Source organism: Sphaeramia orbicularis, chromosome 13 (genome assembly GCF_902148855.1).
Source record: "Sphaeramia orbicularis chromosome 13, fSphaOr1.1, whole genome shotgun sequence".
NCBI classification, from domain to species: domain Eukaryota; kingdom Metazoa; phylum Chordata; class Actinopteri; order Kurtiformes; family Apogonidae; genus Sphaeramia; species Sphaeramia orbicularis.
In genome coordinates this window covers 48686896-48714364 of record NC_043969.1, presented here as the reverse complement: position 1 = coordinate 48714364, position 27469 = coordinate 48686896, and the positions used below count along the sequence as shown (strand labels likewise).

The 27469-nt window shown below is 36.4% G+C and overlaps 2 protein-coding genes across 3 annotated transcripts in view; one reads left to right on the top strand and one right to left on the bottom strand.

Annotated features, from left to right (window-relative positions):
* The first annotated feature begins 388 nt into the window (after positions 1 to 388).
* The window catches only part of LOC115431039 (calpain-5), a 36266-nt gene continuing 9185 nt past the window's right edge, over positions 389 to 27469 (top strand). Inside the window, exons 1-3 of one of the 2 annotated variants that reach the window (XM_030151281.1) lie at positions 389 to 647; positions 6796 to 6951; positions 18250 to 18381. In XM_030151281.1, coding sequence (XP_030007141.1) covers positions 6796 to 6951; positions 18250 to 18381 — 288 coding nt within the window. In that variant the 5' untranslated portion in view covers positions 389 to 647. Of the gene's footprint in view, positions 648 to 6083; positions 6216 to 6795; positions 6952 to 18249; positions 18382 to 27469 lie in introns of those variants that run through there. The other variant, XM_030151282.1, reaches the window with a different exon arrangement.
* Positions 21922 to 26706, bottom strand: ompa (olfactory marker protein a). Its single transcript, XM_030151304.1, has 2 exons — positions 26572 to 26706; positions 21922 to 23932 (listed from the first exon to the last, which is right to left on the bottom strand). The coding sequence occupies exons 1-2, from the start codon at positions 26650 to 26652 to the stop codon at positions 23501 to 23503; spliced, it is 513 nt and encodes a 170-aa protein (XP_030007164.1). The 5' UTR covers positions 26653 to 26706; the 3' UTR covers positions 21922 to 23500.

Genomic DNA, 27469 nt, shown 5'->3' with positions numbered 1-27469 from the left:
GTTTTGTATATTTCTGTTTATTTTTATATGATTATAATATCCTTTTTTTTAATGATTTAGGTCCTTTTAGGTCATTACTTTCTTTAGTTTTGCTCAATGTTGTTCATTTTAGTGTTATATCAATGATTTTCTTAATATGCTTAATTATTTTTTCTATTTTGGTTAATATTATTTTGTTAATTGTATTTTTTTTTTTCTTTTTTTTTTTTTTCAATTTGTCATTTTGTTTATCTCGGTTTGTTCTGTTAATTATTTTGCAGCCTAAATGTTTATTTATCATTCTATTATACTGCTCTTTTTTCATTTTCTCTATCATCATCTCAGTCTTCATTCTTCCTGATCCCTCTTCTTCCCATCTCCATCTTCAGGGTCAGTGAACGCATCATTTGCTCCTGTGTTTGCTTGATCAGTGATGGATTCTCCGGACGTCCGTGAAGACACCGCAGAATCTGGACCTCCTGGTGCGTTCAGGCTCCGGCTCCTCCCGTTTTTTTTGTCTCCTTGTTTGAACGTCGCAGATTGAACAGAAACGAAACCTCCGGGATCCGAGACACAGAGCGGACACAGCGGAGAGTTTACCCCGGGGAGCAGAGCAGCAGCCCGGCCTCACATCCTCACAGCTCCCGGTCCCGCGAACGCACCTCCAGGTAAAGTCTGAGCGGCGTTTCACGGATTTAACGTTTAAAACCAGCCCTGAAACCGAGTTTAACATCTACATCTGACTTAAACTTAATACCAACAATACTTTAGTGTCTTCAACAAACTTCACATCTGATCATTTAGTTGTTTTATTTTATTTTATTTTTTGCGTTTCTTCTAAATGCTTCAGTTGTCATGGTGATAAAGACTTATTACCTTTATCATCTTTTATTTACGTTGTTTACCTTTTCTCGATGGAGCAAAATCTATGAAAAGAAAAACTCCGAATTAATTTGAAATACGCCCTAAAACTAGTTCCAGGATTGACTTTCACAATAAAAGCACGAACTTTTACCGGCGTTGTGCCGAGGTTTGTGTCCCTGCTGAGAATTATTTCCCCTGGCCACAAGAGCATATGATCAACTTTTTTTTTTTTTTTTTTTTTTATCTCATAATTATGATTTAGCATGGGGATATATTTTTTCAGTGGCGGAAATACATAGGATACATAGGAAACTGGTTTCTGCCTGGAAAAAAAATCCCCATGGTAAGTCATAATTATGTGATTCAAAGGTTGAAATTATGAGATAAAAAGCCCTAATTATGAGATAAAAAAGACATAAATATGAGAAAAAAAGTCAAAATTATGAGATTAAAAGTAGAAATTATGAGATAAAAAGCCATAAACATGAGAAAAAAGCCATAAACATGAGAAAAAAGCCATAAACATGAGAAAAAAGCCATAAATGAGAAAAAAGTCAAAATTATAAGATAAAAAGTCAAAATTATGAGCTAAAAAGTTGAAATTGAGATAAAAACCGTAATTATGAGAAGTCAAAATTATGAGATAAAAAATTGAAATCGTGAGATAAAAAAAAAAAAAAAAAAAAACAAGTAGGAGGTAAAAAGCTGAAATTGAGAGATAAAAACCATAATTATGAGATAAAAAGTTGAAATGATGCTCCTGTGGCCACGTGGAAACGTTTCTCATACTTTGGCTCAACACTGGATTTAAGCATAAAATCAAACTAAACTGAAGCTGTTTTCCTTAAAAATGTAATACTTAGTCGTGAAATGAATCGGATTTACTTCTAAAATCATCGAACACATGCTTGTTTCACTGGTTTTCTTTGTATTTTATTTTTTGGAGCCACAGTTTCACACTTATTTTTTCCAACTTGATCATGTTTAAAAAAAACTCCAAGGCTTCCAACTCATGTTTCCAGGTTATTTTTAGTAAATTGGAAGCAGGAGGCAGTTTGTCAGGACTGGGTTTGAGTAGAACTTCTGCTGGACCCAGTAAAATGAACTGGTTTGAGTAGAACTTCTGCTGGACCCAGTAAAATGAACTGGTTTGAGTAGAACTTCTGCTGGACCCAGTAAAATGAACTGGTTTGAGTAGAACTTCTGCTGGACCCAGTAAAATGAACTGGTTTGAGTAGAACTTCTGTTGGCCTACTGTTGGGTCTGTGTTTGTTGTGTCTCATATTTGCGGTGCCCTGTTTTGTTGGTAAATGAGGCCCCGCCCCTTTGTTTGAAGCCCCGCCCCTTTGGCTTCAGTCCCTCTGCTTCATTCGTCCATGTCTGCGTTTGCAGATAACAGTGTTTTCTAAAAGGCCTGTCACTCTGAAGGCCGTTGAATGTGAAGTCATGAGCGGTCTGAAGCAGTCGGAGGTGGAAACAGGAGGCGTTTCAGTGACTGATGGGAGCAGGTTTCAGTGTTAGAGGCTTCAGCGCTGATGGTTTCATGGAGGATGTGGTGGAAACAGTTCTGTTCAGATGTTTGTAAATGAAATGACCTGGTCTAAAAAAAAAAAACATAAAGAACTGAGAGGCAGATCAGGAAAATGTGGGTTTGGTCCACGTTAGTCCAGTGTGTGTTCTTTCTTTCTTGCTTTTGCACTTTTTCTTTCGCACTTTCTTTCTTTTGCTCTTTCTTTTGCACTTGCTTTCTTTCACTCTTTCTTTTTTCTTTTGCACTTTCTTTTTTTCGCACTTTCTTTTGCACTTTCTTTCTTTCACATTTTCTTTCTCTCTCTCTCTCTCTCTCTCTCTCTCTCTCTCTCTCTCTCTCTCTCTCTCTCTCTCTCTCTCTCTCTCTCTCTCTCTCTCTCTCTCTCTCTCTCTCTCTCTCTCTCTCTCTCTCTCTCTCTCTCTCCCTCTCTCCCTCTCTCTCTCTCTCTCCCTCTCTCTCTGTGTCCTCATTTATCCAACAGTTTTATAATGAATCCACATGTTTTTACTTTCTAACTCAGGGGCATCACACTCTTTTTCATTCAGAGGCCCCATTCAGTCTAATATGATCTAAAGTGGGCCGGACCAGGAAAAGAATATAAATATTAGACTAAGAACTGATAAATAAAGTCAACTTGGTCAGTGTTTTTGTTGGTAATTGGATTTTCTTTTCAGAAACAAAAGAAAAACTAGTGGTTAATTTGATTTTCGTTTTAAAATAGAAGAATTAAACTGCATTTCAAGGCATTTTTCTTTTTCAGTGTCAAAACGGGTAAACCAAATTTAAAAAAAGTATTAATTTTCATTTTCTCTAATAACAAAAAAGACAGTTACTACTTGACGGAAATGGAAAAACGGACCAAAAACACCTGTTTGTTTCATTTTCTGAGAGCGTATATTGTCATTTTTAAGGAAAGAGCGCTAATGCGTAGGTCACAAAGATTCTTATGAACGATGAATTTGTACGAATCTTCCAGTTCGTACGAAATCTGGACATCGTAGACATTAATGGAGGGAGCATGTGTACGATGTCCAGATTTCGTACGAACTTGATGACCAGAGGAAGTAAATGTGTGAAGGTGTTCATCTTATCATTATTCTGCAGCTTCTCATAAATGTACCAGTGTTCAAACAGTGCAGTTCCATCAAACACCAGCGTTTCCGTGGTGTTAGTTCAGTGTTGGAGCTGATCTGAGGTCAGTGTTGGGGTTTGTTATCTGTACTTTCTGTTCATCGTCCTCTGAGCTCTGCTTCTGTTCCTGCGTCTCCTCCATTGTGACTCATTTTCCACTCGTCTCCAGTGGAGAATCCAGCTCCGTTCACATGTTTTACGACCATCTGAATGAAGGCTGCGTCCAAACGTTCCAGCTCTGCCCTTCCACAACATTCCTGAAGCTGAGGGATGTTTCAGAGCTGCCGTCTGTTTCCATCCAAGGCCTTTTCTGAGATTCCTGTTTCAGCTACAAAACCATGTTTGTTTGTGAGATGAATGTGTTTCATGTTTATGTGAAGAACTGGAACCAGAACGGTGACGATAAAACTTCAGGAATCAGGAAAATAGAAGAGCAGAGCAGATTCTATGTCTGGAATCATCTGAGACCAAGGCTGATGACCTGAACCTGAACCTGAACCTGAACCTGAACCTGGTTTCATCTGGAGATCATGAACTGAAAACTGATGTATTTATTTCATTTAAAGATTTAAGAGACAATTTAAAGGAGATAATGATGATGATGAGGGGGGAGGGGGTCCACTCGTCATTTTCCATGTGATGACGACGTAATGAAGAGGGTCATTTGTTTTCAGTTTCATTAACATGAAATCTGATCAAAGAAAAAGATAAAAAATCAACAAATCATGAGCTGAGTCTGGAGGTGTTTGTGTCTCCATACGTCTGGTTTTGTCTTTTTCATCTTTTTAGTCTTTTCTATTTTGCTTGTTCATTCATGTGTTGGTTTGTTGGTTTGTTGGTTCATCGTCAGGTTGTTCATTGGTGGGTTTGTTTGTTTGTCCATTGGTTTTTGTTTGTTTGTTGATTGACGTGTTTGTTGTTTGTTTGTTGTTTCACAGGTTGGTTGGTTGGTTTGTTCGTTGGTTGGTCGGTTTGTTTATTAGTTGGTTTGTTGATTGGTTGGTTGATTAGTTGGTTAGTTGGTTTGTTGACGACAGTGCATATCGAACACTCCTATTGAACACGGTACAAATATGTGACCTTGTGTTAATATGTTGGATTTACTTATTTTTGTCTGAAAACATAAAAAAGACAAATATAAACATAAACAAACTAGCATAATAATATAAATGATAGTAAATAAAAACAACTAATAACAGACTTCACATGTTCAGGGGTTTGATCGTTTTTTAATGTTTCAGAGTTTTCTTAGTTTTGTGTCATTTATTGTCTTGAATAACTGGAGTTTTTCATTCTCATCTTTTTTCTGTCATTTCATTGTTTGTTTTCATCTTTTATGAATAATTTAACATCATGTTTTACAGTTTTTTTTTATCTTTTCTGTTGTTTTTGTGTTCTGTTTTTATTATTTTTCATCTTATGCTTTTTGCATCCTTTACATATTTTTCATTTATGTCTTTCATTGTTTTCTTCTTAGTCTTAAATGTTATTTTTATCTTTTTGTGTCTTTTATGGATAATAATAATAATAATTTCTGGTCATTTTGACCCTGTGGTTACATCTTTTCTGTCATTTTCTTCTAATTGTTGGTGGTTTTTTATTGTTTTGATCATATTGTGTCCTCTGTGAATGCTTTTACCTGTTCCTGTCATCATCATCTTGTGCCTTTCACTTCCTCTTTGTGTTTATTATCTGATTATTTGTTCATTAGTTCTTCTATGAACGTCAGATGCAGATCTTTGTTTTTCTGTCGTCCACGTCTGTGGATCATCCTCTGGGCATTTAGTGACACTGATGTCATTACTGACCGGCCTGATGTGTTCTGTCTCCATGGTAACGGCATCCTGGCCGGAGGCTGCAGAGTGTGAGAGTCACTGCAGCTTCAGGTGGAACGAGGAGTTCAACGAGTTTTTTTAGATCATGAAATCAGTGATGTGTGTTATTTATTTAGGACGAACCCTGAGTTTTACCCTTTTACCGTGATGGTCCTGAACTGAACTGAACTGTCCTCACCTGAACCGACCTGAACCGACCTGAACCGACCTGAACCGACCTGAACCGACCTGAACCGACCTGAACTGACCTGAAACGACCTGAACTGACCTGAACTGACCTGAACCGACCTGAACCGACCTGAACCGACCTGAACCGACCTGAACTGACCTGAACTGACCTGAACCGACCTGAACCGACCTGAACTGACCTGAACTGACTTGAACCGACCTGAACTGACCTGAACTGACCTGAACCGACCTGAACTGACTTGAAATGACCTGAACCGACCTGAACCGACCTGAACTGACCTGAACCGACCTGAACTGACTTGAACCGACCTGAACCGACCTGAACTGACCTGAACTGACCTGAACCGACCTGAACCGACCTGAACTGACCTGAACTGACCTGAACCGACCTGAACCGACCTGAACTGACCTGAACTGACCTGACCCTTTAAACGCAGCGTCTAAACTCTCCTTTCCGTCTCCACTTCTTGGTCCGTTCTCTTTCTTCCTCTTTCTGTGGGTTTTCTCTGAGTATTCGTAGACAGGAAGTTACTGTTCGCTCAGTGTCATGTAACGGCGTCATGTGGTTGTCGTTGTGTCAAACCCTCGGCTGCATCGGTCATCAACGCTCCAAGGCTTTTCTGTGATGGTTAAACTTTGTACAGTGAAGGAGCTGCGTGTGGTTGATCCTTATCACTGCGTTAGAGGCAGGTTTTAATCATCCAGTAAAACTTCTTCCTCTTTTTGGATTTGTATCTGACTTTTGTTTGTAACTTTGTCTAAATTCACTCTGGTCTTCAACCAGAAACACAAGTCACTTCATTGGCTGCTAATGCTATGGCTAATGCTAATGCTAATGCAAGATGGTATGTGTTCCCACAGATATAATAATCTTTAATGCACCAGGGCAGTGGTTATTTAGTTTTTTTTTTTGTATTATTGAGACAAAACTGATGTGATGTTTGTTAAACGATGAAAACAACAGATGAAACAAGTTGAAACTAAAAAATTACATGAGTAGAAAAAAATAACAGCATTAAAAGTATAAAACCACAAAATGTTCTCACAGCTTTTATGTCATTTTTTTGTCTTGGTTTCATTTTGGTTTTTATGAATAATTTAATCGTCTTCTTTTTTCAGGTTTTAAGCTCTAAAGAAATAATGATGATGTTTATTATATACTTATCAGCAAAGAATGTTGTTCTCCAGTTGAAGGTGTTGAATGCCTCCTGTTGTAGTTGAACGCCTCCTGTTGCAGTTGAATATCTCCTGTTGTTCTTCCGTCAGATGGTGGTTCCGTACGAAGCCCAGTCCTTCTCGGCGCTCAGGGCCAAGTGTCGACAGGATGGACGTCTGTTCGAAGACCCTCTGTTTCCGGCGTCCGATCAGTCACTGTTCTACCAGAGTAATCGCATCGGACGCGTCACCTGGAAGAGACCGAAGGTAAAGAACCATAGAACCTCACATCTAGAACCACTTTAACCTTCAGGGATCCAAGTGAGCGTATTACACACACTTTACACTTCATGTTATTAAAGGTCGTATTATTTTTCACAATTTGTTTAAGGTCAGAATTAAAAAGTTATTCATTTTTTAATGATTTTTTAAAAATTCTGATCCATCCGCTAAAATCATCACATCATAAACAGTGTTAAATTCCTACACTAACACCTTCTACCAAGTGAGTACAAAACACACACTGAGACATTTAGCATTTTACATTTGACCTAGAACCAAAAATAATGAATATGAACCAGTGTTGGTGTCAATGACTGATATATGACAGGATGAAAAAGTTAAAAAAAAAATCCTATTTCACATACATCAGATCACATTTTACTCGAAACACTTCTGTGTTTACGTTGAGTGGATTCCTCTCAAGTATTAAAAATCAGCTAAAACTGTCATTAGTGTTTATAATAAAGAACTTATTTATGCTAATTTATTTCTGGGGGGATTTATTTGACCACTAGAGGGAGTATTGAGGAGGGATGTCCAGATTGATATTGGCTGCCGAGCTGGCATTTTTTAGAAGTTCGGATCAGGTTGGATTTAGTCACGAGATTGGACCGATCCGGGCCCGGTTCTGGGGGGGGGTCGGATCGGAAGCAAAAAAATCCAGATCGGGACATCAGTAGTATTGAGTCACTCCCAGACCAAGTTGAGGATGAGAACCAGAAAGAAACAACTCAGAATCAAAGCAAAGAAGTGATAAAAATAGAAGCATTAAGTTTAATAACCAATAAATAATGTGAATTACTGAACATAAAGCAAATAATCGATGAATCTGGCACTGAACATCATATCTGTCAAAAATCAGTGCGATTCTCATGTGATTTTATTTATTTTCTAGTTATTATTTTGCCTCCAATTCTCTATTACCAGTTGATATTCATATTTTAATCCATTGGAGCTGAATTCTGATACTGATCCGAGTGAACGTCCAGTCTTTGTACTTTTTCTGTAAAATGAAAACAGTTTATCTTTTCTGTTTATCTGTGGATGTTGCGTTTGAGTCCAGCTGGGAAACCAGAGCGCGGTTCCGGGTCTGGAAACATGTGGGAGAGTTTTAGGAGGAGGAGTGGCATTATGGGTAGAGGGGATGTGGTCACGAGACGAGGACAAAGAGCAGCTCAGACTGAATAGACGGAGGATCGTGTGGAATTTAACCCTGTGGCGTTTGGCAGCGACTGATGGTGTTGGAGTAAATATTTGGACGTCGAAGCTGCAGGTGAAACGCTGATGTGGATTAAAGAGTCAGAGTCTGATCCGGTTCACGATGGATTAAAGAACCACTGAGGAACAGAAGGTTGAAAAAAAACAAAAACAGAGGATTCAACACGTTTATTCACTTTTCTGTTTATTTCATTTATTCATCAGGTTCATGTTCCAGACTGACTTTTATTTCATTAAAACACTAATAATCCTTCTGTCCAGGGTCAGTTCTAGTCCTTCAGTCCTTCTACATAATTTAATTCACTTATTAACCCTCAAACACCCACCACTATATTAGTTACAACTGCAACAAACTACAAATGATTTTTTTTTCTTTCCCAAGTGATTTATCACCATTTATTATAATATTATCCTCTGTAGTTTGTATTTTTCACTGTAAATCTGGTATTTTCCTTTATTTAATTTACTTAACTTGAAGATGTTCATTAAAGCTCAGAGTAAATTCAAAGGTTGTCATATCAAAATAGAGAAAAACTGAAGAAAAAGTGACATTTTCAACAAAATATATCATTAAATGAACATAAAACCACGTGTCTAAAACCTTATTTTGTTCGTGGCACTTTTTATTTTGTTCATTTTTTTAAATTCCTTTTGTTCATTTTTTATTCTTTTTATTTTTTTTTTGTTCCTTTTGTTGCCTATTTTATTTTTTTCTATATTAATGTCTTTAAAAAAATTTTAGCTTGTGGCTTATTTTGTTCATGTTACTTATTATTTTGTTGATTTTTTTAATTCCTTTTGTTCATTTTTATTCTTTTTAGTTATGTATTGTTCCTTTTGTTGCCTATTTTATTTTTTTCTATATTACTTTCTTAAATTTTTTTAAGCTTATGGCTGATTTTGTTCATGTTACTTATTATTTTGTTGATTTATTATTCATTTTTATTTGTTTCATTGATCCCTTTGGCTGTTTTGGTTCAATTTGTTGCTTATTTTACTCTTTTTTTAATTTAATTTTATTTATGTTTATTATTATTATTATTTAAATCAACAGGTTCATTCCATGTATTTTTCGCTGCAGATCCTTCACTGTTGAACCTGAGCTTCAAGGCAGATTTCTTTTACCACATGATGGTGAAATCTGATTGGACGAACGTTCTAACATACTTATACACGACTGGAAGCAGAAAGAGAATAAAGAGAAATAATTTAATTCGTCTTCATGGAACAAACATAAACACGTGGGTCAGTGGTTCTGATTCTTTGGATGAACCAACACTGGTTGTATTTAAAGTCATGCATTTGTTCATCACAGTTAAACCTGGATCAGCCTGGTCGGATCAGACGTTCTTCTCCCTGATCCATTGTTGTGTTATTATTTCCCACAGTGCATCATTATCCAGGTGGTTTGGTTTGTTCACTGAACATGAGGAAACATGACGGAGATGTTGTTTAAAGGCGTCGGCTGAGTTTAACCGACTGAAAACAACCCGACTGTTCCATTCACAAAACCTGTTTTTAATGAGCGAACTGCACAAAAACTGCATGATATTTTATTTCTAAGAAATTCAGTCCTGTTTCTATATTATTATATTATCAGCTGCAGTTGTTACATTTCTAAAGGCCAGAACAATGCCAGAACAATAACAGGGCTGCAACTAATGACTGGTTCAATAGTGGACTAGTCATCAACGACTGTAAGAACTGTTTATATTTCCTGCAGCCTGGGGCGCCGCTAGCAACTGTGGGCCCCATGAAAGTGAAACGATGTGGGCCCTTTATGAAATTCAGTATCTTATATAGTTGTCGGACAGCAGTTATACATGGGGGTGCGGCCCGCAACTAACGTAACTAACGATGGCGTGAAGCAAAAGTGAAACTTAACATGCTTTCAACATCTGACTCCGGCTTCTATGCCTCTCTTATACAGAGGATCATACATGAAATTTTCACACCTTCTAACCTGTATCCACTGGACCCCCTCCACTGCTCTGTGGGCCCCCCACAAATGCTGGGCCCCATGAATTTGTCACATTTACCCCCCCTTTACAGCGCCCCAAACTGCAGCTGTAAAATACATTTTCTGTCCTTTAACAAGAACATTTGGTGTACAGCAATTAGAATACATAACGTTTGTTAAACATTTATTCAATTCAATGTTCAACAAATATTTCAGCAGGAATAAAAAAAAACAAAAACGCTTTGAACAGAAGTGCGTTTTGTGCAGAACAATTCCAGTGTCAAAGTTTATGAAACAAAAAACTAAATACTCAACAGTTACAATCAGCAGTAAAATACCAATAAAATGAAGTTTGTCATTGACTAATTTTGCCGTCGACTCTTTGTCAACTAGTCATCTACTCACTACAGCCCAAGCCTAAAATGTAATAATTTATTACATTATTACCAAGTTATTCCAGTATTTGTTGCTCCAGTACCGTTTACTTTAACCCATAAGGACCCAGTGTGAAACTGTGTCAGTTCCCAAATGAATTTCTCTCTACATTTAACTGTCCTTAAGTGCTTTATCACCATTTGTTGTAATATTATCTCCTGTATTTTGTGGTTTTTTTCTGTGAAAATCAGGTATTTTCCAACATTTAATTTAATAAACATGGAGATCAGGGGTCTCAAACATGTGGCCTGGGGGCCAAATGTGGCCCACCAAAGTTTCCAATTCGGCCCATGGGATGAATTTGCAAAGTGTAAAAATTCCACAGTCGAGGCTGTGGAACTCATTTTAGTTCAGGTTCCACGTACAGACCAATATGATCTACAGTCAAATAATAACAGCAGAAGAACCGACAAAAATAACGACTCCAGATTTTCTTCTCAGTTTGATGTGAAAAAATGCTATTCCATTATGTCTATAAATAATGACAACTTCATTTTTTTGACTGCAGGGTTAAAGGGTTAATGACACAGGCCAACGCTGTCGTATTAAACAATTTTATGTATTTGCTACAAGAAAACAACCAATCCTGTCCATCCACAGACTGATCGACTAATAGGGAATCTGTAAAGATGCCTTTGGCCCCATGATTGGACCGTGTTAGCGTAGCGGGGTGGGAATCATCCAATCAGAGACCAGATGATGTCATGTTAGACTATAAACAGAGCAGGTACAGGTGGGGGCGGAGCTTGAATTCATAGAAATGAGTCAAGAATATGTCATGACCTCGACCTGATGCATGCTCTTCTTCTTCTTCATGTACTTTGGAAGACGGTGATGCTGTTGCAGAACCTTCAAACTTGGGTTGAGTCCAGAATAAACAATAAAAAGACTCTTATGTCAAAGTCCGTCATTAAAGAGGAGGTTATTAAAGAGGAAGCACCACATGGACGTTGTTTAAAGGCGTTGGCTGAGCTTAACCGACTGAAACTGACCAGGACTTTCATCAGGTCCATCTACTGTTTCTGGATCTGGATTTAATGGTCTGGGTTTACTGGCTTTACTGCAGGGGTCTCGAACTCATTTTCTTTCAGGTTCCACATTCAGCCTGATTTGATCTCCAGTGGGCCAGACCAGTGAAATAATAACATAATAACCTATAAATAATGACAGCTCCAAATTTTTGTCTTTGTTTTAGCGCAAAAAACCCAATTAAATTATGAAAATACTTGCTTTTATAAACTATCCAAACAAAAAAGATGTGAATAACCTGAAAAAAATGAAATTTCTTTAGAAGAATAAGTGCAATTTTAACAATATTCTGCCTCAACATATCATTTCTACATGTGCATTATGGATCTAATCTACAAAGACACTGAACACTGAGGAACAGGCAGAAAATAGTTCAAATTGTGCTTCATTTTCTTTAGACATTTCAGGTTCATATTTGTTCAGGTTATTCACATTTTACTGTTTCAGGATAGTTTGTGAATGTAAATATTGTCATAACTTAATGTTATTTTTTGCACTAAAACAAAGACAAAAATTTGAAGTTGTCATTATTTATAGGTATAATGTAATATTTTCACATCAAACTGAGAAGAAAATCTGAGTCATTCTTTTTTGTCGGTTCTTCTGCTGTTATTATTTGACTGTAGATCAGATTGGTCTGTATGTGGAACCTGAACCAAAATGAGTTCCACAGCCTCGACTGCGGAATTTTTACACTTTGCAAATTCATCCCAGGGGTCGGATTGGAACCTTTGGCGGGCCGCATGTTTGAGACCCCTGGTTTAGTGGGACAGAACAAGTCCTGACTCCACCTGATTCCAGATACAAAGCTTTTACCGTCAATCATTGACGGTTTCACAGGCTTAATATTTAAACAGGAAACCAGAGGCCCTTCCAGCCGGTCGATAGTATTGATCGGCAGAGGGAGTGGACCGCCTTCACTGAGGAGACGCTCGGTGGTTCCTGGTCCAGGTTGGTCTAAGTCCACATCAAGGTTATTATCGTTAACGAAAACTAACGAAATGATGAAAACTAGAATTGTAAAAACATTTTCGTTAACTGAAATAAATAAAAACTATAATTAAAAGAAAAAAACAATAACTAACTGAAACAGTATTGTGTGTTTACAAAACTAACTAAAACGGATAAAAATTATGGATAAAATTCCCTACGTTTTCGTCTTTGTCAATGTTGGATTGATACGAAAGTGATTTATTTCTCTCAAGCAATTTTAGCTGCTGGCATCATATGATATTTAAGGGTCCGTCACTTGTGGTTTCCAGTCGTCTTCTGGTCCCCACTCTGCCTGGAAACATGGAGACTAAAGTTGGGAGAAAGCAGCAGAGTCCTGTCTGGGATTTATTTGAATAAAAGATACAAAAAAACTAAAACTAAGCATTTAGAAAATAATGAAAACTAATAAAAACTAGTAAACCTGCTCTAAAAACGAATTAAAACTAACTGAATTAGAGAAAAAAAAAGTCCAGACTAGATAAAACTAAACTATCATGAACAATCCAAAACTATTAGAACCTTGGTCCACATCGAAGGTTCAGGGTTGAACTGAACTGGTTTGGGGACAGGTCACCAGCACTCAGTCCAACAGGAAACAGCAGAAGTTTAAAGACACAAAAAGACCAAACGCTGGAGGTTTTTCAGTCCTGGTTATTACCTCCACCAGGAGCTATTGTGATCACTTTGCTTTGTGTGCATGCGTGTGTGTTTGTTTGTTTGTTTGTGTGTTTGTTTGTTTGTTTGTTTGTTAGCAAGATAACTCAAAAAGTTATGGACGGATTTTCATGAAATCTTCAGGAAATGTTGATACTGGCACAAGGAAGAAATGATTAAATTTTGGTGGTGATGGGGGGGGGCAGATCTGTCTTGGCGGAGGTCTGCGCTCTCAGAGTGCTTTTCTTGTTTCAGTCCAGAAGTTGCTCTGATGTGAAACGTGGGCTTTTTTTTATCTGCTCCCTCTTCTGCTTTTGTTGTTTTGTGACTGTATTCCTGTGTAACTTCCTGCCTTTGGTCTGACTCACAGTCTCCAGACTGTAAATGAACTGAACCCTGGTCCAGTTTGGTCCACTTTGATCCAGTTTGAGACCTTCGTAGTCTGGAGGACATTTCACACCTGAACCTTCAGTCAGTCTGGACCCATCCAAGTCCAACCTCCATATTTAAACTCTTCCGGTCCGCACACACAGAACTGTAGATCCCCAGAACCAGCTCCAGAACTAAACCAGTACAGACAGGAGAACGCACCTAGCATACATTTCTGATGGTGGGTGAAACTGGAGGAAACTCCAACCAGAACAACTTGGTCCGACTGGGACCAGGACCAAGGTTATAATCGTTTAGGATTTTTCATTACAGTTTAGTTTTATTTAGTTTTGATTTTTTTTTTCTCTAATTCCATTAGTTTTAATTAGTTTTTTAGAGCAGGTTTGATAGTTTTTATTAGTTTTCATTTTTTTTCTAAATGCTTAGTTTTAGTTTAGTTTTAGTCTTAATTTTAATTTTGTCACATCTTTTCTCTTCTTCGCCGTCGTATTCAAATAAATCCCAGACAGGACTCTGCTGCTTTCTCCCAACTTTAGTCTCCATGTTTCCAGGTAGAGTGGGGGGAGACGACTCTAAACAACAAATGACGAGAAATGACGGACCGTGAAGTGTGGTATGGTGCTGCTAGCTAAAATCGCTAGAGAGAAATAAATCGATTTTGTATCAATCTGACATTGACAAAGATGAAAACAAAGGGAATTTTATCCATAATTTTTATCCGTTTTAGTTAGTTTTGTAAACACACAATACAGTTTCAGTTAGTTATGTTTTGTTTTTTTTTTTTCTTAATTATAGTTTTTATTTATTTCAGTTAACAAAAATGTTTTTTCTGTTCTAGTTTTCGTCATTTCGTTAGTTTTCATTAACAATAATAACCTTGACCAGGATTTAGAACATCCAAACCACTACTGGATATTTTGCAGAACAAATACTTTTTCTCTACATTTTTTTCAACTTATTCACATGTAAAAATGGTTTAATCACAGAACAGAAACATTTAGAGTGCTGTGCCTGGTGAAATTATCTGATACTTGATGTTTCTTTACAACAAAGAGAGATTTTATTCACTTACAAAATTAACTTTTAACTTAAGATCATATACTTAAATGATGTAACAAGTAAATCAGGATAAAAACATGATTCCTCTTTCAATTGACGTCCATGTTTTTTGCAGAGGGGGCGGGGCTTTGGGTCTCTTTACACGTCCAATCATCATTTATTTCCAGTTTAATGTCCTGAAGGAAACTTTAAGAAACCAGACGATTATTTATAGTTGTATGATTTTTATTGTTATTCATCCAAAACTGATGCAAAGTTTGTTAAAGGATAAAAAAAAAAAAAACAACATAAAAGATGCAACAGGATGAAACTAAAACATGAAATAAATATATAAATATTTGCATTATAACCACAGTGTTTCATGTCATTTTTCATCTTGGTTTCATTTTTTTTTTTTTAAGAATGATTTAACCGACTGCTTTCTTCGGGTTTTAAGCTGAAAAAGATTTAGATAATTAAATTAAATCAGTATCGCCTAATTTTGGTCTCATGAGTCTCAGTGGAAGGGGCGGGGCTTCGGCTGTGGGCGGGGCATGAGAACCACTTCACCACTTTGTCCTGTTTAGTAAAAGCTGTATTTTATCAAACAGGACGCTTTTTATTTCACATTAAAACTGAACACACTTACTACACTTCCCTTAATGCACTGGGGTTAGAAACAGGAAGTGGGGCGTTGCCGTGGTTACCAGTGTGTTGGTATTGCTTTAGTCTGTTATTTCAGCAGGTGTTTGGGAACATTTTGCGTCTGTACGTTCCTTGTTGTTGTTCAGATCATAACATAGTGGCTGATGACGACACAATCCCATGATCCTTTGTGCTTTTTCAACACAACAGCGTGAGCTCATCTGCCGTTAACCGCGCCCCAGTGGTCGATGGGATGTGGTTGAAATCTGCCGTTGTGTAACACGGTTTAGTCATAAATCAGATATTGTGGTTTTTTGAGTCACGACGTGTTGCGACTGATTCACGTTTTATCGTTTTGAGTTGGATTTTCTCAGTCGGACGGAGGCCATTTAACCGTGACCATGTGACCCGGATGCCGCTCAGCTGTTTCACCAAAACCTCCCATTGTATGTCTGTGGTCTGATGGTGGGTGTGTTCATACGCACTGAAAATAGTGCCTTCTAATTTTGTGAATGTACAGATTTTAGATTCCAGAGGATGAAAAAAGGTAGAGTGTCTTTAATTTTCCAGACTCAGTATTTTTTTTTTTTTTTTTGTGGTTTCCAGAAGGTACTTATTTCAGAGCAGTAGGAGTTAATTTACCTCAGCTTCAGCTTTTCTCTTCTCCTGTAACGTCCATCGATGCTCAGGAACTTGAACTGACTCAGAAAACATCAACTCTGGATGTGATTTCAACACCAAAACTGTCACCAAATAATCAAATAGGCAAAAAAATATACCAAAAACTAATTTAAAAAAATAATTAAATGGTTTCTTACTTTAGTAATGACATTTATTCTCTACAACAGATACATGTCTGTGATGAAATGACCTGGTAGATTGTAGAAGTATTGATATAAATCCTTAGTAATTTGATATATGACAGTGGATGGAAACAGTAGTTTCATATATATTGTAAATAATATACATATTAAACAAAAATGATCGAAAAATTTACAAAATATTAAATAATGTGGGAAAAAAAGGGCACAAAATGTAGAAAAAAAAGAATAAAATAGCAACAAAATTAACAAAAACAGTCAAATGGATCAATAAATTGAACAAAAATAAATAATACATCGACAAAATAATTATTAAAATGTACAAAATAAGCCACAAAGTGAATAAAATGAAGACAAAATAAAAAAATAGGCAACAAAATGTACAAAAAATAAATAAAAAATAAGGAAAATGGTTTCCAGTTTTAGTAATACCATTTATTCTCTACATCAGATACATGTCTGTGATGAAATGACCTGGTAGATTGTAGAAGTATTGCTATAAACCCTTAGCAGTTTGATAAATGACAGTGGATGGAGACACTAATTTCATATATATAGTAAATAATAAACAAATCAAACAAAAATGATTAAAATGTAGGAAAAAGGAATAAAATAGCAAAAAAAAGAACAAAAACAGCCAAAATTATCAATAAATTTAATAAAAATTTATAATACATTTACAAAATAATAATTAACATGAACAAAATAAGCCACAAAGTGAACAAAAATGAAAACTAAATAATGAAATAGGCAACAAAATGTCCAAAAAAAAAGGTTTCTTGCTTTAGTAATAACATTCATTCTCTATGTCTGATACATGTCTGTGATGAAACGACCTGGTAGACTGTGGTTTTTGTAGAAGTATTGATATAAACCCTTAGTAGTTTGAGAAATGGAGGCACTAGTTTCATATATATATATATATATATATATATATATATATATAGTAAAAAATATACAAATTAAACAAAAATGATTGAAAAATTTACAAAATATTAAATAGTGTGGAAAAAAAGAGCAAAAAATGTAGTTAAAAAGGAATAAAATAGCAACCAAATGAACAAAAACAGTCAAAATTATCAATAAATTGAACAAAAATGAATAATACATGGACAAAATAATAATTAACATGAACAAAATAAGCCACAAAGTGAACAAAAATGAAGACAAAATAATAAAATAGACAACAAGATGAACAAAAAATTAAAAAAAGGCCTAAAAATGAAGAAAATGAATTTAAAAAAATAACAAAATGAATTAGAAAATCAATAAAATAAGGTTGTAGACATCTATTTTTATGTTCAGTTAACGATATTTTACTGAAAAAGTCGCTTTTTCTTCAGTTTTCTCTGTTTTGATCTAAAAACCTCTGAATTTACTCTGAGCTTTAATGAACATCTACATGATCAGTGAATTAAATATAAGAAAATACACTATTTATATGGAGAAAATAAGCAATAAAATGAACAAAATGAATTGAAGAAATCAACAAAATAATAGGCAACTTGAACAAAATATGCCACAAACTGAATAAAATGAACAAAATGAATAAAATGAACAAAATTAGGTTGTAGGTGTTTATTTTATGTTCAGTTAATGAGATTTTGTTGGAAAAATTCACTTTTTCGTCAGTTTTCTCTGTTTTTTGGTATAATAACCTTTGAGTTTACCCTGAGCTTTAATAAACATCTACATGATCAGTGAATTAAATATAAGAAAATGCATGATTTACACGGATATATGTAAAATTCAGAGGATAGTATTATAATAAATGTGGATAGTGAAGGTTAAATGTAGAGGGTAAAAGTAAGGCTGTGGTTCTTTAGTCTGTGGTCTGAGAACATGATTCCATATGTTCTCCATGCGTCTGGTGGTTTATTCCACTCCTGTTATTTTCTACCCATCTTACACTCTGTCATTACTTCACTCTTTATCAAACCTGTATTTACCTACTGAGGGTCAAGCCCCGCCCACATCCTGCTCCAGGATCCTGGTGGGCGTCGGCCGATCGACACAAAGTTGGACACACCCAAGTTTAGGTGGAAAAGCTCCCGTTGAATGTGACGGGAACTCTTCATAACCTCCGTCCTTTCACCGCAGGAGCTGTGCAGCGACCCCCGGCTCTTCGTCGACGGCATCAGCGCCCACGACCTGCACCAGGGGCAGCTGGGAAACTGCTGGTTCGTCGCCGCCTGTTCCAGTCTGGCGTCCAGGGAGGCGCTGTGGCAGAAGGTACGACCGTCGCCATAGAAACCAGTACAAAGTCACCATATCTATCATCGGACACAGGTGAAGAAAATAAAGAAAACATCAAATACATAATTCACACCTGAAAGACAGTTTGTTGCACCAATCACCCCAAAAAATCTCCAAAAATTCTAATAATTATACAAAAAGAAAAAAAACTGCACAAAACAAGGTGTAACTGAAAGACATATGCATAGAAAAAGAAATAATTATCCATAAAATTAACAAAGGAATGTGTAAATAATGAACAAAAATGATGAACACAAATGAAATAATGAACAAAAATGAATAAAAAAAATCTAAATACTGAACATAGTCTGCAAAATAAAACAAAATAAAAAAAATTTGCCAAACTGAAAAATCGATGAAATAATTATCGATAAAATGAACAAAATAATCAACAATATCAGCAAAAATGGACAATGTTTACGATACAATATATTTATACCAAAATGAACAAAATAATAAGGCAAATCTTCTAAAAGAAATCACATAAAAATGATATAACTATACACAAAACAAACAAAAATTTAACACAAGAGTGAACAATTAAACACATGAAAAAAATCAATAAAATGAACAAAATAATCACGAAATGAACAAAATTCAATGAACACAAATGAAACTATATGAATGAGAAAAAGAAGGAAAAAATGTAATAATTATGAATAAAATGTGACAATATTAATATCAAAATGAACAAAAAATGATAACAAAATCTGCAAAAAGGAACAAATGATAAAATCACTTGCCCTAAATGATAAAATCACTTGCACTAAATGAACAAAAAGCTTTCATCAAAATGGGCAAAATAGTTAATAAAATCAAACATCACCAAAAAATAAAATAATTATCAACAAAACAAACAAAAATAACGAGCAATGGAAACAAAAATGAACAAACTGCAAAAATTAATTGAAAAAAAAAAAAATCTAAATAATCAACAAAGTCTTACAACACCGAACAAAATAATGAAGAACAAACGATGTTGACTCAGTCCGTCCTATTGGTCCAGTTAATCCAGGCGTTGGCCAATCAGAGCCCAGGGTTTCCTTATGGGTGTGTTTGTCGCCGGGCGTGTGTTGACTTTAGATTCACCTCATGTTTCCAGTGGAATAAAAGACGCTCAGTGGGTCAGAGGTAAAACAGTAACAGGTGGAAGCATCGACGACTCACAACCAAAGTATTTTTATTAGCTTTGGAAATAAAACTGACAGGAAACGCAGAACAAGACGGAAATGACAGAAAATTCACAATAAGACAAAAGATAAAAGGAGGTAAAATCCAACGAGGTTAAATATACAGATAACAAAACGTATAAATGACAGAAAACATACAAGATGAATAAGAAAATTTACAAAATAAGGTTGTAGACGTTTGTTTTTATGTTCAGTTAATGATATTTTACTAAAAAACTCACTTTTTCTTCAGTTTTCTCTGTTTCATATAATAACCTTTGAATTTACTCTGAGCTTTAATGAACATCTACATGGTCAGTGAATCAAATATAAGAAAATACATAATTTATATAGAGAAAATAAGCAATAAAATGAACAAAATGAATTTTAGAAATCAACAAAATAATAAACAACATGAACAAAATATGCCACAAAATGAACAAAAAAACAAAATGACCAAAATTAATAAAATAACTAAAATTAGGTTGTAGGGGTTTGTTTTATGTTCAGTTAATGACAGATTTTTTTGAAAAAGTCACTTTTTCTTCAGTTTTCTCTGTTTATGATGTAATAACCTTTGAATTTACTCTGAAAAACAACATGATTGAAATGATGGAATAGACACAATAAGACAAAAAAAAAAAAAAATAGAAAACAACAAATGAAACGAGGTCAAAGTGACAGAAAAGATTCAGCACAATTTAAAAAAAAAAAAAAAAGAACAAACAGAAAACACATCAGATGAAATGATGCAAAACAACATAAAGGACAACAAAACTAAAACAATAGAAAATGTGCAAAGACACGTTTTTGCAGCAAATTTGCACAAGAAAAACCTGAATTCACATCTATTATTTCTGTGTCTGTAACAGTATTGTTTTTATTCAAATATCTATATCACACCTGGCTCTAGAGTCCAGGACAGGGGTGTCAAACATGCGGCCAGCGGACCAAAACCAGCCGCCCACAGGTCCAGTCCAACCCTTCAGTGCAAAAATTACACTGAAGGTGTTAACAGTCAAAGATTAAAAATCATTTTAGTTCAGGATCCACATTCAGAACAAGTAAAATAATATCAAAATAAGCCATAAATGACAACCACAAGTTTTTGTCTTTGTTTTAGTAAAAAAAAAAAAAAAACATTAAATTATGGAAATATTTACATTTACAAACCCTCCTTCAACAATAAAATATGAATAACCTGAAATGTCTAAATTAAATTAAGTGTAATTTTAACAATATTCCACCTGTTATTAAATGTTTTGTGCCTTTGTAAATCTGATCTGTAGTAAACATGTATACATTATAAGTTGAGGCACAATATTGTTAAAATTGCACAAATTTTTTAAAAAGAAATTACAGTTTTTCAGATTATTCACATCTTTTTTGTTTCGTTTGTAAATGTGAATATTTTCATAATTTAATGTCATTTTTTGCACTAAATTGAAGAGAACATTTTGGAGTTGTCATTATTTATAGGTTGTCATATTATTATTTTACTGGGCTGGCCCATTTGAGATCAAATTGGGCATCAATGGTCTAGAGCACAGGTGTCAAACATGCAGCCTGGGGGCCAAAACCGGCCCACCAAAGGTTCCAATCTGGCCCACGGGATGAATTTACAAAGTGCAGAAGATTTTAACAGTCAAGGGCGTCGAACTCAAAAATAACAGCATAATAACCTAGAAATAATGACTCCAAATTTTCTTCTTGGTTTAATGTGAAAAAAATAATGTGACATCATGCCTATAAATAATGGCAACACCATTTTTTCTCTTTGATTTATTTCAAAGAACGTTAAATTCTGATATTCTTTAATAATAAAATGTCAATAACCTGAACAAATATGAACAACCTGGAATATCTAAAGAAAAATAAGTGTAATTTTAACAATATTCTGCCTGTTTTGTGTCTTGGTAGATCTGATCTGTAATGCACATGTATTAATCATAAGTTGAGGCAGAATATTGATCAGATATTTCTTCAGAAATGTCATTTTTTTTCAGGTTATTCACATCTTTTTTGTTTGGATAGTTTGTAAAATGTAAATGTTTTCATAATTTAATGTTATTTTTTGCATATAAAAAATTCGGAGTAGTTATTATTTATAGGTTATGATGCTATTATCTCACTGGTCAGGCCCACTGGAGATCAAACTGGGCTGAATGTGGCCCCTGAAAGAAAATGAGTTTGACACCCCTGTTCTAGAGTATTAACAGAACTGCTGAAGGTCCGAGTTCTGCAGTAGAACCAGTGGAACCGGTAGAACCATTCACCAACTCCATCGATTTTTAATAAGTTAGAATATTTGACAATTCAGAAACAAGACAAAAACACTGGACACACGTTAAAATGGTAAAGTCAGACTTTATTTACAGGACTGGGTTTATTTGATCAGAACCACATCGCCTCCTACAGGTCGGTGCACACATTCTCATAGTTTTGGTAAACTTATTGTTTCTTTGTGTGTAAATATTTTTACTTTATTGATTTATTTTGATGATGGAAACATGGGACGATTCCATCCATGTTACATTAAATAGAGTGTGTTCATACTTAATGAATCCAGGTTTAAAATGTTCTATTAAATGTAAATATATGCACTTTATCGAAAATTACTCTTAAAGCTCATTTGGGACATTGTCGACTTTTGATAAAATGTCGTATAATAAGACGATCAGGAACCAAATTAGATCCAGAATAAAACCACAGGACGGGTACGGGTCGACGGAGCTGCACCAACACCAACGTCTTCATTCAATGTTAAGGTTCATCATGGTCAGAGTTCGGATTAAATGAACTAAAAAACCCTGGTTCTAATAAGGATCAGTTGGTGTAATCTGCATCTTCACCACTGGGTGTCACTAAACATGACACACACTGAAGCTTTGATCTGTGTTCAGAATGAAAACTGAACTGAAGGAGGTTAAATTATGTTTGATAACGACTCTATCACAGTCCAGACACGACACAAACTGATGCTTGGTCACGTTTTACCGTAACAGCGTAACCTTTGACCTCTGATTAACAGGGTAGTCCAGGGTTAGAGGTTTATACAGTTGAATTCAGCTGAGAAAGGACTTAAACTCTGGTCTCCTGAGTCTAAAGTCCAGTTCAGACCAAAGATTCACATGCTAATGAACCCACTCAGACCTTCGCCAGCTGACAGTGAAGGTCATGGCGGCGGGTCTCCCGGTTGATCCGGTCTTCATCGTCCATGTCCCCTGTCGTCTAAATGGCTGGATGGCTGTTGTTGCTTCCATTTGTAGTAAACAGTTCACTTTATCCAAATAAAATTAAACCTTTGGAAATCAGAAACTGTTTGTTACTTCAAGGCGTGGCTAATGGAATTTGATGGTATGACTTGGCGGCCATGTTTAGATCAGGGTAACAATGGTCGACCTACGTCTTTGTTTAAACATTGGAATGTAATGTTCTAGTTTGGGTTAATTATTGTTTTTTGGTGCTTATTATTTATTTTCATTGGTAATTCTTTTACTGTTTGATATTATATCATTATGGAAAATCTAAAAAAGTCAATAGAGGACAAGTTGAGATGTTGCTATGGAAACGATACACCGACTTATGCCATTACATCAGACGTTTTTGCAAGTTGTATCATCATGAATCTTTGGTCTGAACTGGGCGTCGTCCTCGAACACCACCAGATTCACCACAACCAGGGGTTTTTTAGGATCTACTTCAACCAATGGCATCAACTCGTGGGCTTCCATCGACCTCCATCTTGTTTCGTTCATTGATAACGTACGCTAACAGTTCATGACCAAACAGCAGAAGGTGTCGGTGGTTGTTGGTGCAGCTCGGCCTCTGAGATGCAGAACATTAACTGACGAGGAGTTGGAGGTGTAAAGGTGTTAGAGGAACCATGGCGTTCCCATCCAGGATTCAAATGGAGAGTTCAAAGGTCATTTCTCTGCTGTGAACTCTACTGAACAGCTCAGATTGGCGGCCTGAGCGCCTTCTTTAAAGGCAAACAGGAAGTACATGACCTTCCTGACCTTGGCCAGCTCAGCGATCCTCTCGCCGAACTCCTGCATGTCGGCCTCCAGGCATTTCAGTGGCGAGTCCTCGGGGTCGCCGGCGTTGCGCCAGAACGTCCCGATGGGCTCCAGCAGCTGGCGCGTCATCAGGTGGGTGAGGTCCGGCGTCCAGTGCTGGGAGATGCCGGTGATGGTCACTCGGCCGTGACCGGTCAGCGAGAAGAACCAGCGGCAGAAGGCCAGGTCCTGGCAGGCGAAGTCCAGGCGGTAGACAGCCTCGTGGGGGAGGAGGAGGCGCTCGCCGTCCTGACGCTTCTGCCCGGACCTCTGCAATGACGACACGCGAAGACGCATCATCTGCATCAAGAAAAGGAGGCGGAGTCAGCTGGAGTTAAAGTCCTCCGTGTGTAAGACGTGGACATACAGTCGCAGAAAACACGATCACACCACCCCTTGTTTTCTTCAGTTTCTTGTTCATTTTAATGCCTGGTCCAACTAAAGGTACATTTGTTTAAACAAATATAATAACAACAAAAATAGCTCATAGTAGTTTAATTTCAGAGCTGATATCTGTCCATTTAACATGTTTTCTTGATAAAAACCAAAATCACTTCAGTTCTTACATCAATATCTATGGCATTGTACTGACAAAAACAGTTTTTAGACATTCCATGTTTTCTTTTCTGTCTGTTTTGGTCACATGACACACACAGGAGTTAGTGCTGGATCGCATTGTTTTTGACGACTTTTGATGGTATAATAATTTTTTCCGCGACTGTACATGACCAGAGTTTCCTTCAACACAGAGACGTCACAAGAAAAGTTCAACATTGACCTAAAAAGTGTCATCAGAGTGATATTAATGATTATCTACAGTACGAGGACCCCTAGTGGTATGTTAGAGAATCTACAAAGTATGTTTGGAAAATATGTTCAGACCAACACTTACAGCAAAAATGTCAAGAACTCTCTAATGATAATTGTCACGATAAATTTCAACTCATTATTTAAATGCATCACATGGTTATCTGTGGTTTTAAGTTGTTTTTGTAAAAGATGCAACGTTAAGATCATGACACAAAAGGCAAAATAAAACTTGTCGCATCCAAAACTCATCCCCAACTGTATGATTTCTGCCTATTTTAATCATTTTCCTTGTTTTGATTTAAAGTTCAAATTAAACTTCTGAACATTTGCTGGTTTTTAGGACATTAAATCAAATTACAGGTAATGAGATATTGAAGCTCCCATTCAATGAGACAGAAACTGATGAAAATTGATGATCATGATGATCAGAACACAGCAAACACTAAAGAACATTTAATAACACTAGAAGTAGAACATTTGCAATCATAATGTCTGACTAAAATCTAAATATTCATGAGTAAAATGAGAAAAATATATATTAATATCACAATGTAAAAGTAAAACATGAACATTGTTATTTTATCACACAGACTCATCTATGTGACACATGCAGTTGTGTTTTTTAACTGTGACGTCAGCTTTGAATAATGTATTAGCACTAGGTAGCATGAAGCTAGCTGATACATACATATCGTTAGCCTCATAGTGTAATTGCTTAAGTCATATTTTTGGCTAAATTGTGATATGGTCAGGAAAGTAAACTCATGCAAATAAAACAGTTTGGCCAAAAATATGACTTAGCCAATTACACTATGAGGCTAACAATAATATGATGCAAATTAATGCTAAGATTAGCTTGTGTTGTGACGTTATGCTAATAGCCTGGGTGTTGTAATTCAGTCACAACAAATTTCATGAAACCAAGTCCTTACAAAGCTCTAATTCTATAAAACATGAAGCAAATTTTTCTCAAAGTTTTCAGTGGTTATAAAAACGAACACATGAATTATGTACATTTCCATAAACTGGGTTGGAGTGAATAATCCAGGCAGCAGGAGGCACTGTAGGCTACGTACCACAGGTTTTAATAAACAGTAGAAGAAGTAGAATGCTCTGTTGGTGTTTTCATCTAAAACAGCTGTGATGTCTTGTTTCACTAGGTGCTTTTCCATTGACCCTCAAATTGCGCGAATATAACTTAAAATAACATAAAAACATAACATAACATAAAAATTTGCCTAATGGAAAAAAAATGACAGTTTTGCCAAAACCCTCATTTTTCAATGAAAAGTTTTTGCGCTAGCAGGAGGTGGTTTTTCAGGCGTAGCAAAATTGGTGTATCTTGCAGAACTGCAATGGAAAGGCCATTTTCCGCAACTAGAGTCACGTGAATAAAAAAAAAATAAAAAATGTTGCCTTACGTTACAACAAGTGAAGAAGAAGAATTTTAAAAGAAACATTGTGCGGTATTTGTGGACACACCAGAAGACAACCATTTTTTAATTTAGTACAAAATAGAGGGGTAATATATAATAATAATGAATATATCTGTAAATCAACGTAATATTTATGTTTTCGTTGCTATGTTTGTGGAATGACTTGAAACTGGAAAAATAATGTACATTCTAAATAAATGAGCGGACTTGAGAGAATTAGTCATAAGCTGTTTTCAACACTTTTCATTGATTAAATATTTCTAAAACCATCAGGGCAACGTGAAGACTGACCAAAAGAACCGTTTTATGATGAAAGGAAAAAAAAAAGACCAAAAATGGACTTCTGAGGTTTCCGCCCGACAGCGGCAATATGCAAGATCAGACAGTTCTTATCTTGTTACTATTTTCTTAAATCTGCCCCTTGTTTGTAAAACCACACTGATAATCTTTTTTCTAAACAGTTGAACTTACTAAAAATATCGTCTCATTGAGCTCTAATTAAATGAACAAAACAAGAATTAAAAGACAAAAACCAGAGACTCCAGGATGGTTTTTGTCTGTAATATATATTTTACAACCGTCTGGTTTCTTCAACTTTCCCTCAGGACCTGAAATCATCAAATGTTTGTCATTTCCGGTCCCTCCAGGCGGTTTTGAAGAAGGTTTGATGGATGTGGGCGGTTTTGGTCTCACCTCGGTTAGAGCTCGGTCTTCTTTAAACTCCAGGACGGTGGCAGCACCGGCGGTGTTGGTTGGAGCTTTGTTCTGGTCCATGTTTCCTTCTGCGCTTCGAGTCCCGGTCTGAGCTCAGGTGTGGACGGAGGCTGTGGTAGATCCCCCTCCCTTCCCCTCTCCCTCCTTGTTTCCCATTGGCTCATCTGCACCTCCCTCCCCTCCCTCCTGTTTCCCAATGTTTCCATCACAGCGTCCCCAACCCCCCACCGCCTGCAGGCTCATGGGCCCGGGACGCATTGATCCACAAAAGGAGGTCTGATCAATCAAAACCAGCATCAGTTAGAACCGCTGTCCCTGGTGCAGAAAACCTGCAAAAGTGCATCTGTAAACCAGGAAACACTGATATTAACAACAACAGCGAGCACCGAAAATACACAAAAAACATGCATTTGCACCCGTGAAACCATCAGATCAACTCATGGTCTGGTTCTGTTGGATCATTTACTAAAACCTGGTCTGTTTCGGGGACTGAAGGAGGTGTGAAAGTGCAGAAATCCAAAGGAAGCTTCTTCTCTGAGGCGTTGAGGTGGTGGGTGATGTGCGGTGGTGCTCGGCAACAGGAGGCGTTGATGACGTTCAGCGGGGAACTCTGGGAGTTTCCTGGTGGCTTCTGGGACTCGGATGGTCTTGGCTCAATGGATCAGTTATTTATTTATGTCAGCGACTACAGGGAAGATGGCCTCGCTGGTAATTTGTCGTCAGGAGGGATCCGGGTACAGGATACAGGTGGACGGTTTCTCCCCGGTTGAATACGTCCGTTAATTATAGGAGCTGGAGGTTAATTCAGGGGAAACAGTGGAAGTGTTGAGAAGAGATAAACTAAGGCTGTTTGGAAGATGATGATGATGATGATGTA